We start from the raw sequence: 18930 nt of genomic DNA on the forward strand, positions 1-18930 counted from the left end.
GGCTTGGCTTCGTGGACGAAGATTTATGGAGGGGGTAAAAAGTCCACGTCAGCTGCAGGCTCGTTTGTGGCTGACAAGTCCGATGCGGGACAGGCAGACACGGTTGCAGCGGTTGCAGGGGAAAATTGGTGGGTTGGGGTTGGGTGTTGGGTTTTTCCTCCTTTGCCTTTTGTCAGTGAGGTGGGCTCTGCGGTCTTCTTCAAAGGAGGTTGCTGCCCGCCAAACTGTGAGGCGCCAAGATGCACGGTTTGAGGCGTTATCAGCCCACTGGCGGTGGTCAATGGGGCAGGCACCAAGAGATTTCTTTAGGCAGTCCTTGTACCTTTTCTTTGGTGCACCTCTGTCACAGTGGCCAGTGGAGAGCTCGCCATATAACACGATCTTGGGAAGGCGATGGTCCTCCATTCTGGAGACGTGACCTACCCAGTGCAGTTGGATCTTCAGCAGCATGGATTCGATGCTGTCGGCCTCTGCCATCTCGAGTACTTCGACGTTAGGGATGAAAGCGCTCCAATGGATGTTGAGGATGGAGCGGAGACAACGCTGGTGGAAGCGTTCTAGGAGCCGTAGGTGGTGCCGGTAGAGGACCCATGATTCGGAGCCGAACAGGAGTGTGGGTATGACAATGGCTCTGTATACGCTTATCTTTGTGAGGTTTTTCAGTTGGTTGTTTTTCCAGACTCTTTTGTGTAGTCTTCCAAAGGCGCTATTTGCCTTGGCGAGTCTGTTGTCTATCTCATTGTCGATCCTTGCATCTGATGAAATGGTGCAGCCGAGATAGGTAAACTGGTTGACCGTTTTGAGTTTTGTGTGCCCGATGGAGATGTGGGGGGGCTGGTAGTCATGGTGGGGAGCTGGCTGATGGAGGACCTCAGTTTTCTTCAGGCTGACTTCCAGACCAAACATTTTGGCAGTTTCCGCAAAGCAGGACGTCAAGTGCTGAAGAGCTGGCTCTGAATGGGCAACTAAAGCGGCATCGTCTGCAAAGAGTAGTTCACGGACAAGTTTCTCAATAGAGATTTAGCAAATGTAGGTTCTTGGGAGTCACTATCTTGAAAAATCCTTCCTGGAACCAACACACCAATGGCATCATGAAGGAAGCCTCTACTTCCTCAGGAGTTTGCGGAGGAGCTAGTGGAGTTGTTCAAGTGAACCGGTACGGACTTGAAGGGCCGACATGGCCTGTTTCCGTGCTGTAAACGGTTATATGGTTATATAAGAGCACATGCACATACACGCACAACCTCCCCCTTCCAATTTGAAGATTAGTAGCTGGGTCCTCGTGGGCAGGGACAGTGAAGGACCAAATTGTCACTGTAGTGTTCAGATGGTTTGACGTCGTCACTGCCAGAATGGGAGGTGACAGGCAGAACACAACCATTTTAAAGAGCAGTATGTAGAATTTATTATGGAGGGCCAAACCAATGGAGGAATAAACTTGTCCAGAGTCACAGGGTCTCCCCCTGGGGAATTGATGATTTCCTCATGATTTTTTGATGCACTCTAACACCTATCCAGAGTCATGGAAGTTGCAGAAACGTTGAATGAGGACCTTAGGAAAACTCCTGGTCTGCCCCCTGACACACCCCCCTCCACCCCACCCCACCTCAGAAATGAACTGACAGCTGTTCCCAGGCAACTTTGGCACAGCATGGAAAGACTCAACCCTCTGATCAGGAAAGAAGTAGTGGGAAGGCCAATTCCAACAGAGTCCTGCTCTTGACTAAATGCTTGCAACACTGTTGTGCTACAGCCATCTTCCTCTTTCAATAGAGGAACTAAACTAAAAACCTGGTAGCAACACTTTCCTCCAGACACTGGCATCTGTTGATTCACTGCATCTGCCCCTTTGGCGGGTCATGTGTAGGCCTTTCAAGAGCTAAAAAACCATCCTTTCTTCTCCCACTGTGAGTGTAAATAGAAATAAAACTTGCAATCTCCTCAAAATAAACGGAACTATTTTAGTTCCTTAGAGCTAAATAAAATTATGATCATTCGAGGTTTCGGTTTGTGAATGTCACATCTTGTAGTCCTGTCTGGCTTTAACGCGCACTCAATACACACCCTGATGGTGTGTTAAAGCTGTGGGAATTTGCTTTCTCAAAAACAACTTAAGCTAAATTTTGTCCAAACAGGGAACAAAAGCAACTAAGAATCACAAATTTAAATTTAATTTCTGAAATTTTAAATTCAGACATGCACTGTGGTAACAGGCCCGTGCCGCCCAAATACACTAATTAACCTACAAACCCAGTATGTTTTTGAAGGGTGGGAGGAACCCCACGCAGATACAGGGAGAACGTCTGAATTCCTTAGAGTCAGTGCTGGATTTGAACCTGGGTCGTTGCGCTAACCTCGCCGCCCTAATTGTGCCACAATATTTTTGGTTGACAGTGCGAGTGGAGCTGAATTTCCCCCACTCTTCTATATATGACAATTCTGATCTAATTTCAAAGATCAACTGAAATGATTGGAGCAAGAGGCACAATGCCTCTAGGCTCAGGCAATCTAGGTTTGGTCTTGGCTACAGGAGCTGTGTGGGTGGCATTTACCATGTGCTGCGCCAATTTTACCCGGATGCCCCGGTTTCTTCCCACAACCCAAAACTGCGCTGTTTGGTAGGTTTTCTTGATCAGCAGTGCAAAATTCATAAAATACACCCAAAAGTGTTCCGAATGCAAAATCATCATTATCTAGTATTATATGACTGACGTTAAAACCATGTGCAGTCAATATAGCTATGTAAAGGATGATTCCATGTAATAGGAGCCTTACCCTTGGCAGTCGGCACTGTGGTCTAGTACCATGGCGGGGCCCCTTTTAACTTCAGTGCCATGCTCTGTTTTACTATAGTTTCATATGAGGAGTGTAACTGCTGTAGCAACATTAGCTTCGTAAACAAAATATTCAAGCTTGCCAGTGGAGATTTAAGCTTTTCCTTCTCTTTCCCCCAAGCAGGCCTCTTGCTCACACAGAGCCTCAACTATAAACCACTTCACGGACCTATTTTGTTTTTCTAGTGTCAGTGTAGAGTTTTAACTCTTACTTTGTAGGAAGGTTTAGAATTCACTTTGTCACTTTCAATAAATATTGATGTTTTTATTCCTACCTTACAACTTGGATGGATGCTGAGAAATTGTAACTACTGCACAGTGAGAAAATGAGATTTCTTTACCTGCCTTCTCCAGGTATAGCTAGCTGATTTGTTTTTCCACTTGCACTAATATTTTGGAAACACCATACAGAGAGGCCGAGGTGATGTGCGTATTCCGTGTTGGTGCAAGCAGATTTAATTACTTCTCTCACTGCATTGCTTGCTTAACAACTGAATCTGCGGTTCAAAATCTGAAAAGATTTTTTGTTCTGGCACTGTCAGTCATGTTCCAGGAGTAGAAGGTTGGGTATTTTAAAAAGAGCTAGAAACAATGGAAAATAGGCATGATTGATTTGTTGGGATGTTATCGGGTAGCAAGGCACGGTACCGAGAAGTCGTTCACTGGGTTAATTGGCCCTATTTGTCGACATGTCACTGAACCAAGGAGGAGATGATGGAAACAGTGGGATATTGAAGTAGAATCTATGATTGAGGGTTTCCATGGATTTGATTGGACAAAGAGCCAGTTTCTATGCAGCAGGACACTTTTAGAAAAAAACACCAGAAGAACAAAAGTTTAACATTCTCTGTACCAATTCATAAAGTGTGCACTAAATTGCTGTAGCAATTTACAATGAACTGATCATTTATACAATGCACCAATGCTAGTTTGATTTGATCCAAAGTAAACCATCTTGTACGGTATCTCAATTACAATTTCCTCCACTCCACCCGTCTACCCAGTGGTGTCCAGTCCAAAAAATGTCGTGACTAATTGGTGAGATATGCCAAGCAATTTGGAGTTGAAGAGGAAGTCTGCAGATGCTGGGGTTGTACTGCAATACCAAGAGGGCTGAGATGTTGCTGACCCTTTACTACCTATGGATGCTGTGTTTCTCCAGCACTTTTGCATATTGCTAGGCAATTTGGATACAGGGAGATGTTAAAATTTCAAATGGGTTTCTAAATTAGTACTGGTCACCTTCTTAGTTGGTTAGCTAATCTACCTTTTACATTTCATAGTTGCAACATTTGTCATTCTCTCTGTATTAAATGTGAGGTTGTCTTCCATGTGAATTTTCTTAAACACCAAACACCACGATTATTGGGTCTGCAGGGACAGTTTCCTGGATGTCGCTATCTGATTTCACACTCTCTCACCGCTTTGAGCACAGAACTGGATTCCCAACCTGACCATGATCATTGAGGTGCTCTCCCATCTAAACTGAACAATGAATGGATTGTTCAATTCCCAGCTCGTTATTCACTCTGTGATTTTTCTCTTGGGCTCTTCAACATTACTCTGGTGGTTGTCCATTACTTTTTGCTGTACGAAAGGAGAGGAACACATTACCATCAACTTCATGGCATCAATGCTCTTTTTGGATCTTTCAGTGGCAAAAGATGATGTTCTTGCACTGTTTTTAATGGTACTTTTCTCTTTACTTATCACCAAACCCTACACTTTTTATTGTAACTCTCCTCCCTTTACTGTTGCTCTATTTATTTGTTGTTATTTGCTTGATCTGCTGTACGAGTTGACTTACCTGTATAGCATGCAAAACAATTGTTCTTGCTATATCTTGGAGAGTTAGCAAAAGAATTTCGAACAGCAATTTTATTGGAACAGATAAAGGATTCTTTGGTGACTCAGATGGGCCTACAATTCTATTAGGGATTTATGGGCGTTGCAAAGCCTTCAACAGTCAAAGTGGTTTAACCTCAGCAAGTCCACACCAGAAACTCAAGGATCACTTGAATCTAGGCCTCCAGTTTCAACAACACATCACCTGCAAACTCTGGATAGCAACTGGGAAGCTCACAGATGTAATTAGAACTAGTGGTGACTTGTGGATGGGGGCTGGATTCCAGTGTGCTGCACAGAAGTGTTCTGGCGAGTGGGACAATAACTCCTACTCTTCCTGGATTAGGCCACAACAGTCTTTGCAAATCCAGCACCTAGACAGACTAATCAATACAGACCAGTTTTGTTGAGAGCCTATATACATCCATTAATGTTCAAGGGCAAAATGTTGGCCTACATTCCCCTGCAGACATTGTTCAAGATAAATTGGGTGGTTTAGAGTGCAAGACGTTAGCTGAAAAAAAAATGTTAAGGTTGGATCCCACTAATTGCCTGAGAAACAGATCAAAATGGAATCAATTTTCTCACCCAGTAATCAGCAGGTTATTTCTAATCTCAACTCCACGCATGTGTTATCAGTAACCTGTCAAGAAACTGCACCCAAAGGTAGTCCCTATGAGTAAGAATAAAATAGCACAGGTGTATTTCACAGTTATCCCATCCACTCATGAGCCCTTTGCCTCAAGAGTCTCATTTACTGCTGGTGACAATGCAATCTTGTATAACATAACTCAGTGGTTGCAGTAACTTCCAAATCACTGCTATTTAAGTTAGAAAATCAAAACACCAGTTTGAACAAAGTATCAAGTACATTCTTCAGATTTCCAGTTGAAACATTTTGTAAAATATTTCAGTGCCGTGTTCTGAATGTTCCCATCTTATATGTATGCATGTAGTTCACTGCCATAATCAGTCTCTCCACACCCACGCACCCCCCCCCCACACACACACACACACACACACACACACACACACACACACACACACACACACACACACACACACACTATTTTTGTAGGTCATAGAGATGGAATTGTATTAGAATCTGGTAAACTAAATGTCAGTGACTTTGAGCTAGTGCCAGCGGCAGTGATGCAAATTAAATTTAAATTTTATAAATTAGATGCAGAGCAGGGTTACAGGCCCTTTTAGCCCATGAACCGGTGCTTTCCAAATATACCCATCAACCTCCAACCCTGGTATGTTTTGAAGGGTGGGAGGAAGCTGGAGCATCTGGAGCAAACCCATGTAGACACGGGGAGAACGTGCAAACTCCTTACAGACAGCGCCGGATCTGAATCTGGGTTGCAGGCGCTGTTATAGTGTCGTGCTAACTGTTACGCCAACTATAGTTGACGTTTAGTCACGTGTTCCATGCCAGAGTTCTCCATCGCTCTCTGGCAGTCCGGACAGTATTTAACATTTCTAAAAGGATCCAGAAATCTCTCACTTGAGATGGAAATCACAGAATGTCACAACTCAGAAGGAGGACTGTTTATTTTTCCTCTTGTGCTCAGTAGTGTCCAGTGGAGAAACACAATGTCCTATTCCCCTTCTCTTTCCCCAGAAGCCTGCAAACTATTTTCCATTCAGATATCAATCAATTTCTTGTTTAAAAAGAGGTGATTTCATAACCATATCCTAGTCAGCCGTGACACAGAGCCAGAAGGGCACATTCTTTCTCTGATAATTCATGCTTGGTGCATGTCAATTTGCAAGTTGTTTGGCTAAATACATTCACTGAGTTCTTTCCCTGCACACTCGGACTATTCATTTGTGGCAAGTGGCTCTTTAAAAGTACAATTTAACTAGTCCCAATCTGTTGCCGTCCCAGGACCTTACAATTTAACTAGTCCCACTCTGTTGCCATCCCAGGACCTTACAATGTCTTGCTCTTCAAGCATTTGAAAGTGTTCGACATATTTCTTTCTATCATCTTTTCACTTAGTGCACTAGATCATGTGAACAGGATGCATTTGTAAAGCAAACATATCCTCATGTTGCTTCAGGTTGCTTTGCCAACCATCTTAAGTTGGCAGAGTTTGTCAAAGTTAGCCCAAAAAAATTCTTTAACAACTGCTTTGAGTTGGAGGGAGGCTGTTGCTCAAAGCCAACTTTCCAGCTCTGGAAAGCCAGGGTTACTTGTGGGCCACTGCTTAGAGGGTAAATGTCCTCCCCATCTCCCAGTCAGCTTTGCTTGAGGTGCCCCCACTGTATATCCAATAGTGAAGGGGTCATTCAAGTCCAATAATGTACAGATTGAACAACCATCATCCCCTCAAAACTGATCAACAAAACTTCAAAACCTGGGCCTTAACACCCACTGTGTAATTCCTCACTTCCAAACTCCAAACAGTGAGGACTGGCAAGGACATCTCCACAATCTCCTTCAGTACTGGAGCACCACAGGGTAGAGTTCTTAGCCCCTGCTCTACTCATTTTACACCTATGACTGTGTGGCTCGATACAACAATAACACCATCTACAAATTTGCTAACAATACCACGGTAGTGGGTTGTATAAAAAGGGGTGATGAGTCAGCGAACAGGAGGGAGATTGAAAACCAAGTTAAATGGTGCATCAACAACAACCTCACACTCAATGTCACCAAGGAGCTGATTGTTGGAAGGGAGAACCAGAGGCGTACAATTCAGTGATCATTGGGGTGGGGTTAGAGGGGGGAGAGCAAATTTAAATTCTTGGGAGTCACTATCTCAGAGAACCTTTCCTGAACCCAACGCACTAATATCACGGTGAAGAAATCACATCAGCTGCTCCACTTCCTTGGGAGTTTGCGGAGGTTTGAGGTGACACCCGAAACCTTGGCAGATTTCTACAGATGTGTTGTGAAAAGCATGCTGACTGACTGGTGCCAATACATCTGAGTGGAAAGCCCTGAAAAAGGTAGTGGACACAGCCCAGGACATCACAGGCAAAACTATCCCCACAATAAGCAAATCTACACAGAGGGCAGCAGCAATGATCAAGGATCCACACCACCCAGGACACATTCTGTTCTCACTGCTGCCATCAGGAAATGGGTATAGGTACCACATAACTTGTACCATCAAGTTTAAGGACAGCTGCTACCCCTCCACCACCACCACCACCATCAGACTCCTCAAGAACCGTTACCTCTTACTTTGCACATCATTACTGAATATTTTTGTCTGTATTGCACAGTCGGTTTGTTTCCATTTTTTTCTTTGTTCATCTTTCTCTCTTTTGTAAGTGTATGTTTTTATTGAGTGCACTGTACAGTTACCAGTAAGTAGAAATTCTCCCTGGGTCATAAGAAAAAGAATCTCAGGGTTGTATGTGATATCATGTATATACTGTGACTGAATTGTGTTGTTAATCTTTAGATAGATATTTTTAGTAAAGTTATTTTGTGGGTTTGGAAATAGGGACACAAAGACACCACAGACCCTTACACACAGAAACCATTTTGAAAGACAAAATGTCTGCTGGACCATTGTTGGCAAAAGCTGTATAAACATGCCATGGAGTCAAAAGAATGAAAACTAAAGTCACTTGTTTACACAAAAAGAACTGCTGGTAAAATAATAGACCATCTGTTTGATTACTCATGTTTTTAGTACTGAAACCTCAAACAGCCACTTGATTCTGGATCGAAGAAGACAGAAATGAAGTTTTATGCTTTTAGCATAGAGCTGTGAAATAACTTCAAAGTTAGAGCAATGAGGTCATGTCATGTAATGAGACATTTTCAGAGAACACATACCTGCAACAGAGACATTTTGAAACCAGAAGAAGGTACTTGACCATCCTGTAAATTGCACAGGATTAAAATGCAGCCACAATCCTTATGAACAGGAGGAACACCAAAAAAGTGGTTTTGAAGACTTTAGCCATTCAGCTGTCTCTTTGAAAAGAGGACAGATTCATTATAACCATTTTTACATGGCCACTTCATGGAACTCTTGCCTGGTTTTGTGAAAGCATCATGGAAGGAAAAACAGGTCTATACTCGAGGAGAGTTGGTCGGAAATGGGTTAATTTATTTTAAAGAAATAAACATTGACGAGAATTTCCTTGGAAATGACAAAAATTTTGTAAAGATTTAGCAGCATCTCTTAGTCCAGGTATGGGATTTCCATGTCAACCTGTGTGTTACCAACTTGCTTGGAGGGTTTTGTCTTTTGGTGATATTCCTGAGTGCCTTCAATGTCAGACTGAAGAAAGTAGCGAATGTGAACTTGTTCCAGTACTTCAGCAGTTGCACTCGGAACCTGCCTGTCAAACTGTGACAGGTTGGACCCAGGGCAGCAACAGTGAGCCCACGTACATGAAGGGAGAGAAGTTTCTGGGAAGAGGGCTATTAAGCTTGATCAATTTTGTTTAAAAGAATTGTACATTGATGATTTTTATGTTCAATATATTTTAATTGATTCAATAATGTTCAACTGTCAGGCATAGTCAAAGTCCCTGATGGGTTTTTGAGTTGGCAATGGATGGAGTCAGGTGTTGTTATTTCTCAACATTTTTGTGGATATGGCTTGTCCTGCAACTTCTCTCTGCCGCCAACCCTCTACCATTCTACACACTCATGATGCTTTTATCTAATGCCTGTCGCTTTGCAGAGTTGTGTCATACTGATTCGGGATATAGATTTGAGGCGAGAGGGAAAAGATTTAAAAGGGAACTGAGGGCACCTTCTTCACACAGATGGTAGGTATTTGGAATAAATTGCCAGAAGAAGTGGTACGGACAATGCATCAGGAATGTGGATATGAAAAGATTAGAGAGGACCAGGAACAGGACCAGGTTGATTGGCTGTAGAACTCTACAGATCTATAATAACTTCCGGAAGTAAATCAACATTAGTGGATGTGGAAAAGCTAAATCACCTGCTTAGGGAATCCCTTGGTTTTGTGGGCCCCGAGGTAACTGATGAAGTGAATGTAACAATGATGAGGAAGTGCCTGATGGGGCAGGTGGGTGGGTGGCTTGGGAGGTGGTGCACTCCTTTAATCATTCACTAGACTGCCACCTAGAGGGCTGGAGGTTGAGGTTTGCTCCAGTTGCCAACCATACTCTGGTGATATCCCCTTGGAAAAGGACAGCTAGAACCTGGACAACTTTTCCACTATTTTTATTCAACCTTTGAAATAATAACCCTGACTAACTGTTTGAAACTATTTAAATTGATGGCCAAAAACTCACTGAAGTTGGGAACAGTGAACAGTGATCAGACATATAATTCTGAAAGGATTCAATATGTATACAAAGGTTAAGAGGTGTGAGAGTATCACATTAGTGTCCATAGTCTCAAGACTAGGGAGTCTAGAAGAGGCCTTTAAGTGCATACCAGCTCCCCAAGAAGCAATGCCAATAATTCCTTTCCTCTTCTCTTTATTTCTTTGTTTGTGTTGACATTTGCGGTTCAGTTCCCACTTTAGATTTTTTTGCCATTAAAGGGCAATTTACAAAAGCCAATTCACCTTCCAGCATGTGAGTCATTGGGAAGCACCTGTGGAATATCCACATCCTCACACAAGAAGTTTCCAAACTCTGAGCAAGATTGGGATCAAACTCAGCAATTTAGGACAGTAAAGTGTCTTTACCCAGAAGATTACTAATCTCTGCCATTCTGCACTCAAAAGTTGTCCTGCCCTCCAGATCCTGTGGAGGTACATACACATTTTGGGTAAATAAGTATTTTGTGAGTTCCTGACTTAGTTTCTTAGAGAATATCTCATATTGAGCTTGTCTGGTTTAGCTCTTTCCAGCAAGTGGGAAACACTCTCTCTGATTGTTCTGTCCAAAACATCCATAATTTTAAGGTCTTCATTAAGTTAACTTTCTTCCAAGAGAAAGGAGGCTGAGGTCCATCTTTTTTTTCTGATGGCTGTAATCTCAGTGCTGGTGACACCCATATAAAGATTCCTGGCCCCTCTCCAAGGCCTCTACGTCCTTTCTAGAAACATCCTATTGTGGACCATATGCAACACATCGAATGTGCAGTCGAATCAAGGTTCAATTCAAGTTTATCATTCTGTCCTTCTGGAAATAAATCTCAGTGTTTGATTTATTTTTGATATTTCCTTTGGAAATGTTTTACTGAATATGAATGGTAAGGATTGGAAATCCGAGCCTTGTCAATTTTTAATATGATTATCTGTTTACTTTTTTTTTGTTCAGGGGATATAAGCTTCACAGGATAACCCAAAATCTAATGGTTCATCTGTATTTGGCCTTGAGAGGTGGTGGGGAGTGGTCTTCTTGAAAAACTGCAGTGTTTGAGGTGTGGGGAGAGAGTTCCAGGATATGGACCCAGTGATGGTGAAGGAATGGCAATTTATTTCCAAGTCAGGATAGTGTGTGGCTTGGCTGCCAACTTCCAGTGTCCCCATGCTTCTGGCACCTTTGTGTCTCTAGTTGGTGGAGGTGATGGATTTGGAAGGTGCGATGTAAAGAGTCTTGGTGAGTTTCTACAGTGCATCCTGTGGACGGTTCAAACTGCTGCTATTGTGCATTGGTGACGGAGTAAGTCAATGGTTGTGGATGTGGTGCTGACCAAGTGTGTTGTTATGTGCTGTCTGGGGTCGAGCTTCTTGCATGTTGTTGAAGCTGTACACAGCCAGACAAGTGAAAAGTCCTCTATCACACTCCTACGAGCTTTGTAAGTTTAAGTTCCAGTATTTTGTGACAAGTACATTTAGTATAATCACAGTGAGAAGAGCTCTTCAGCTTGCAGGTGTGTAAAGATCTCAATTACAGAGTATATGATTGCAATGAAAAGATCATTTAGCACCAAGCAAGAGCAACATAATAGCACTGATATGGGGTTCACTCAGGAGACTGATGTCTGTGGGGAAGAAACTGGATTCAAGCCTGCGGTGCACCCTTTCGCATTTTAAGCCTTCTCTCAATGGGGGGAGGGAGAATAGAGTGTGTTTGAGGTCTGTTGGGTCTCTTAGTATGTCGTGCGCCTTTTCTCGGCAGAAGGAGGCGTATGTGGAGCTAATGAGAGAGGTTCCTATTGTGTTCTGAGCTTCGTTCAATACATCTGTTCTTCTGATCTTGAGCAGAGCAGCTCCCGTTTCACATGACAGGTATTGGGGAGTTGGGAGATGCTCACCACAGGATTCCTACTCTCTCACCTGCTCTTCCCATTTAGTTTATGGCCGAGGGTTGATTGTGGGGGATTCAGTGATGGTAAGACCATTGAATGTCAGGGGCTAATGAATCTTATTATTGCCTGGCACTTGTGTTACGTGAATGTTACGTTACACCACTCTGCTCTGGTCATTACACTGCTGTGTTTGGTTGTGGATTGCTTCGTTATCAGAGAAGTCACTGAAATAGAAGACCCTTACTTCTGACTGCGTAATTGAAGGAAAGATCACTCCTGATGCAACTGGAGATGGTTGGCTCAGGACACTCCCTGAGGAACTCCTGCAGAGATATCCACCCACCTCAACCATCCGACTTTATGCTGGATAGGATTCCAACCAGTTGTGAGGTTATCCTTTGCTCCTGTGAAGTGCTTTTACTTTGTTAATGAAATCAGAAAAATGGACCAGTCATTGGAGTAGCACATTCCAATCTGTTGAAGGGATTTGTTTTCAGCGGTTGATGACCGATTTCTATTCTGTGGTGTTGTTTCTGAAATATTAGAGTGATGGTCTATGAAGGCCAATATAGTTCATGCTGCATGAATTATTTCTATGTATACATATTTTAAGGGTGTGTATAAGGAAGATGTAGAAGCAATTGGGGCTGCATGGTTAGCAAAACGGTTATCATTATGTTGGAATCTGGCCCTGTCTGCAAGGAGTTTGTATGTTCTCCCTGTGACCTGCGTGGGTTTCATCCAGGCGATCCAGTGCTATCCTTCCCTTCAAAAACGTACGGGGGTTATGTGTTAATTGGGGTATTTGGGCGGAACAAGCTCATGGGCGGAACAAGCTCATGGGCTGGAAGGGCTTGTTATCATGCTTCAACTCTTAAAAAAAAAAAATTCAATGTCATTATGACCATATAACAATATAACCATTTACAGCACGGAAACAGGCCACGTCGGCCCTTCAAGTCCGTACCGGTTCACTTGAACAACTCCACTAGCTCTTCTGCAAACTCCTGAGGAAGCAGAGGCTCTCTTAGGTCGGTACATCCTGAGATTTTCCAGGTCCTCACTAAGAAAAGGAAAACAATAATGCTTTTTTAAAAATTAAATTCAGACATAAATTTCTTGATGAAGGGCTCAAGCCCTTCACTGTTAGACCTGCAGGGTTTCTCCAGTGCTGTGTTTTTACTTCAGTCGCGGTGTCTGCAGACTTTTGTGTTTGATGACAGACCGTAATCAGTCAGCGTAACTCATGTGAAGGAATCTGCAAACCCTTTTTTATTTCAGTATTGGATTGGCCTGAATCGCTTAAATTTAGACACTCAGTGTGGTAACAGGCCATAAGCCCAGGCCATCTGAGAACACCAATTAACCTATGATCCCTATACATTTTAAAGGGTGGGAGTAAACCTGTTCAGACACTGGGAGAATGGACAAACTCCTCACAGACAGCCGCTGATTCGAACCCTGCTCGCTGGTGCTGCTAACCATGCCACCAATTGTAAATCCTGAGCTTTGAGAAGAATTTGGAGGGAGATGGTTTCCAGGCAAGGAGTGAGTCCTTTCCTATATAGGGAGAGCAGCCACCTGACGTAATGCTCCTCTCCATTGTCTTCAACAGATCCCTGGAACTGAGGTATTTAACCTATGGAATTCTCTTTGGATGTGGATCATCTTTTGCTTTCCAGCCTTCATTAGTTATTCTTGGCCATTACTTTCAACGCCATTTAGGGCTTGCAAACGGAGTGATGACAGCTGGAAGCAGCGTATTTTCCATCACCCTGCCTCTTTTCTTGAAGAAGGTGGGTGACGTCCTGGGTTTGGCTCACACCCTTCAGATTCTCAGTGCATTCATGTTCATACAGATACTTCTATCCTTTGTGTACAAACCTCGGTTAGTTTTGCCTGCTGCTGAAGAAGGAAAGACCACGACAACAAAATGCCTGATGTGTTTCCATCAGTACAGGAGATACCTAAACCTGAGAGTCTTCAGGAACATAACATACAGAGTTTGGGCCTTTGGAGTCACTGCAGCCGTCCTAGGGTACTTTGTGCCATATGTTCACTTGGTAAGTGCACCAACCATGAAAAAGTTTTCCTGTAATCATTTGTGCAAGGAATCCTGAATGCTTTTTTTCAAAACTCAGAAAACCTTCAACTCCTCTGCAACATCAGAATGATATGATGGTTTATATGCAAAAGTTGAATTAATTTTAAAGAATCCACAGCACAAAAATCTCAATGTAAGTTTGTTGGAACTGTGGTGATCATGGAAACAGGCTACTTGGCCCAATATGTCCATGCTAACCTGTCAACTGCCTTAATCCCATCAACCTGCACCTGGCTTTCTCTAATCTAGAAATTTCTCAGCGACTCGGCTTCTACCATTGTCGCTGGCAGTGTATTTCAGGCCCTCAACAGTTTCTGGGCAAAAGTGGTGCCTCTCAAATCCCCTCTAACCATTACCTGAGATCTATGTCCTCTAGTTTTATTCACCTGACAAAGGAAATGCTTCCTGCAGTCAAATCCATGATTTACATCCCTAGTGACTTCATAAAGGCTTCAAAATGCCTGCAATTGATTCAAAGTACACATACTAGTTTAGAAGTGACAGTTATTTCAGGCTCTATGTTATCAAAAGAAATATAACCAGCCAATTGAACCTGTAAAACAAAATTCAAAATTGAATTAATCTGAATGTACAATTCTGTACCATCACCTGACAAACTTGAAGAAATTCAAAAGCACATTCTGTACTAATGGATGGTCAACTGAAGGACAGTCATTGTTCGGCAGGAACTTGTAGGGCCAAACTGGCCTGTTTCTGTGCTATAAACTGTTATAATGAGCCTGTGTATTCTGCCCCACAACCAGCTGAGGTTGTGGACCAGAACGAGTGGTTGGATGGTCAGTTTTTCATTGTAGTGATTCAGATATAGATATAGATCAAAGGAATGGCAAGAACTAGCAAGTTTATCTGGAAGACTGTGGCCGGGGTTAGGGGGTGGTGGAGGCTGTTAAAATAAGGATATTTAAAATGCTTTAGATTGGTACATGGATGTAAGATAAATTGAGGGTTATTGGTGCGAGGTAGTGGGGGTTATATGGCCCCCCTTGGGGGCTACAGTACCTTTAAGGAGAGCAAGGACTAAAATCATAAAATATTTTTATGTAGTTGATAGGTGAGAAATACAGAAGAAACCAACTAAACTTGACTGCTTCACAAGGAAGGGGAGGGCATAAACTTTGAGCAGACTCCTAAGGGGGCTGTAGCCAAAAAGTTGAGAATGGCTGGATTAGTGTTTTCAAAAAACTTGCCCCACAAATCTTCCCCCCCCCTCTCTCTCTCTCTCTCTCTCTCTCTCTCTCTCTCTCTCTCTCTCTCTCTCTCTCTCTTTCTCTCTCTCTCTCTCTCTATCTCTCTCCAAATGCTGCCTCACTTGTTTAGTATTTCTCATCCTAAAGATGCACAACACATTGAGAGCCAAATGTAAACAGATATAATTGATTCCTGAAACAGGTTATAAAATTGCAAATAGGTAACATCAAACATATTTGTCTGTTTAACAACTAGATGCAGAAAAAGCTTAATATGTGTCTGTTAAAAATACAGTGACACAAAAGTTTCGTAGGGGCACTATTGATGACCACCAGAAGAAAGATCTCAAGGATCTGCAAAGAACTATATCTACCCAGTTAGAAGTGGGAAATTCCATCTAGACTGGGAGACATCCCACACACTGTAGCTTCCATGGTCAAGAAGGACAGTTAGTTTGTTGGAGGCCTGTAAGCAGCTTGATGTGTTGATTTTAAAATCTATCATATTATTTTTCCTGCAGATGAATCATGTCAAAAAGGAATTTGGGGAAACGGAGAAAAATTGGACACTACTTGTTTGCATTGGAGCCTCGTCGGGAGTAGCACGTTTGGCCTTTGGAAAAATTGGTGACTGCATCCCTGGTCCCAAGAAGATCTACCTGCAGGTATCCTAGGTAGAAAATAGATGCTATAGTAGGCCATTCTGCCCTTCATGCCTGTTCCACCATTCAATGTGAGCACGGCTGATCGTGTAACATCAGTTCTGAATTGTGGCCGCTTTAGGCAGATCTATCCAGTATAAATACTCCAATTTTGAGGAGGTTCTAAATTTTCCTATGTTCACTCTTGTGTGTTGTATTGACTACCTGAGTGAAACCTTCTGATTATTTACTCACAAAATAATTGCCCAACTTAAAAAAAAAAGAGTAATAAGGATTTATTGTCACATGCAGTACAACTCCGATTATCCAAAATCAGATTCTCTGAAATCCTCATTTATCCAAAATTTTTTTGGGAGCCAAACTGATCGGGGACGTCGGGCTCCCAGCACCAGCACAAACCTCAGGTCTCCGCCACTGACGGCAGCGGGCACCTCAAGCTCCCGTCATGAGTGGGGCCTCGGTGGGGAAGTGTCGGTGATTGACAGTGGCCAACATCTTGGTGAGAATTAAACTTTATTTTAATGCTTAAAAACCCTTCCCTTGTTGTATAAACCCCGTTACAAGTGATTTGCTGTTGTTACTGGGCTGTTTTTAAAAAATGACCGGTTCTCTGGGGGGGTAATAAAAGTTCATCCGAATTGGACCCAGATCCTCAGACAATCGGAATTGTACTGTAAGTGAAATATATGGAGGTACTGACATTTTGAATTACTGCAGCCAAACAGGTATTTAAGATACTGCAGCTACAGATGTACAGATTAGAGTAATATATCTGTATTATTCAATAACTCTACCTTATTCTCATGTACATATGTAACATTTATACTATGAAATTAATAAAAATATTGAAAGAGATTACATGATATGCCAAGTCCGGAAAAGAGATAACAAATATAAAAAGATGGATATTCACAGTTGCAGTTCATGCAAGAAAAAAAAGTGTGATGTTACAATAATGCCAACTGCTAACTTTGTGGTCTTGGACAAGTGGCCATTTAGGGTTAGGACAGCATGGGGAGGTTTAAGAGCCTGATAACTGTTGGACTAAAAATAATTATTGAATCTAAAGGTTAAGGTTAGGCATCTGGACTTCAGGCTTGTTCACAATCTGCCTGAAGATAGCAGCAACAAGAGGTTGTGTCCAGGCTGATGGTGGCCCATTATGATGTTAGCTGCCTCCTTGAGGCAGTGTCACACAGATACTTTCAGTGGATGGGAGGTTGGTATCCGTCATGGAGTTGTTTGCATTTGCTACTTTAGGATTAAACAGAACAAGGAGAGGCTCAGGTAGTGGTTCAGTACTTCAGTTGGTTCTCTTCCCTCTTCCTCCCAGTACCTGCCATGCACCCTTTGTTGTTGAGGAGTGTTGTTGAGTGGTTGGATATTGATGGCATTATATTACATGACGTTTTCCCTGTATCCAAAACGCTTGGGATCGGACATTTTTCTTTTTTTTTCGGTTATCCAAATAATGGCTTTAAGTAGCCCAGTAGCATCAGTGACAAAAAACAAATGGCAAGCTTTTTGAGCATGAAATAATGTTTAATACGTTATAAAAAATGTGATTTCTGCTTACAAAATAAGATAAATGCAGCACCAAACACGAGAAATTCCCCTCCAGTGTCAAAAAAGTCCACTTTTTGGATCTTTTTCCTGTTCAGAACTTTGGAAATGTCGTTTTTTTTTAGTACAGTAAAACCCCTGTTATTCGAAATTTAAGCGACCAGCAGCCTCAAATAACGGATAAAAACAATCTAGGAAAATGAATAAATAACAATTTAACTCAAAGTTTAAAACTGTAAATGCTCTCTGAAGTAACACAGAGACCTTTGGTGAAGATGGGAGCAAATATTCAGCCAGCGGAGTGTCTTGGTCGTGCTCTGCTCACAGCTTCTGTTTGAATAAAATGGCATCGCCCAGGTGAAGAGCTGGTCGCCATTGGGGTGACCCTTAAAGTGTCTCCTTATCTTTATTAGTAAGTAACTGTAAACTTGGGGGAGTGTGGGGGTTAATTATGAGAGTAGCTTGGTTAGTGCATAACAGATAGTGCAATACAGCGCCAGTGACAAGAGTTCAAATTTAAATTTTGTAAATTATTGGAATTACCTGATTAAAGTGAACTTACATAATTAAGGACTACAGTACTGATTTTTTTTTCAAGTTACATTTTTCACTGTCTTTTAAATTATCTATTCTGTATAAGTTAGACTTTTTAAGGGTGAGTCTCAAGCAACCGGAAACTTGGCATATCTGGCCTCTACCAATCCCCATAGGTGCCAGATGCTGTATTGCAGTTGTCTATGATTCACTAGGAATAATAGTTTCCTGTTTCCTATTTGTAGGTGGCATCATTTTGGGTGTTGGGAATTATGTCCATTGTGATCCCACTCTGCAATGTGTTTGAAGGCCTCATTGCTGTATGTATTTTTCTGGGACTTTGCGATGGATGTTTCATTACCATTATGGCACCCATTGCCTTTGAATTGGTTGGACCACGAGAGGCTTCACAGGCTATTGGCTTCCTTTTGGGAATGATGGCCATTCCCATGACTATGGGACCACCTATTGCAGGTCAGTAACAACTGAGGTCTTGGAATATCTCGTTAACACAATGAAACATTGAGTCAGCTGGAACTGGAATAGAGCTTGTGTGTTTAAAAACTATGCACAGTTACACTGCAGAACCTATGTCAGTGTATGTCTAATTAATCATGACTAAAACCTTTTGGTACAAGATTCCAGTTTATTGAAAATCAGTTTAGATCTTTTCAGAATCAGAAATTTATTGTCATGAACAAGTCATGAAATTCAGTGTTTTGTGGCAGCGTCATAGCGCAAACATTCATATTATAACCATCTTACGACATTACTATAAAAACTAAAAATACTAGTGCAAGAAGAGTAAGACAGTGTCTTTGATTCATTGATTATTCAGGAATCTGATGGCAGCGGGGAAGAAGCTGTCCTTGTGCCACTGAGTGCTCGTCTTTAGGCTTCTGTACTTTTTCCCCGATGGTAGCAGTGTGAAGCGGGCATGGCCTGATGGCCTGGGTGGTGGAAGTCTTTGAGGATGCTTTTATAAGACACCGCCTAATGTAGATGTCCTCGATAGAGTGAA

At 42.3% G+C, this 18930-nt stretch overlaps 1 protein-coding gene across 7 annotated transcripts in view; it reads left to right on the forward strand.

Annotated features, from left to right (window-relative positions):
• LOC138740315 (monocarboxylate transporter 8-like) overlaps positions 1-18930 on the forward strand; it is a 119378-nt gene that overhangs the window by 24480 nt on the left and 75968 nt on the right. For 6 of the 7 annotated variants that reach the window (XM_069892784.1, XM_069892785.1, XM_069892787.1 and 3 more), the window contains 3 exons: positions 13454-13901; positions 15672-15815; positions 18155-18383. In XM_069892784.1, the coding sequence (XP_069748885.1) occupies positions 13454-13901; positions 15672-15815; positions 18155-18383 (821 nt within the window). The remainder of the gene's footprint in view (positions 1-13453; positions 13902-15671; positions 15816-18154; positions 18384-18930) is intronic. The other variant, XM_069892790.1, reaches the window with a different exon arrangement.

Source organism: Narcine bancroftii, chromosome 8 (assembly GCF_036971445.1).
Source record: "Narcine bancroftii isolate sNarBan1 chromosome 8, sNarBan1.hap1, whole genome shotgun sequence".
NCBI classification, from domain to species: Eukaryota; Metazoa; Chordata; class Chondrichthyes; order Torpediniformes; family Narcinidae; genus Narcine; species Narcine bancroftii.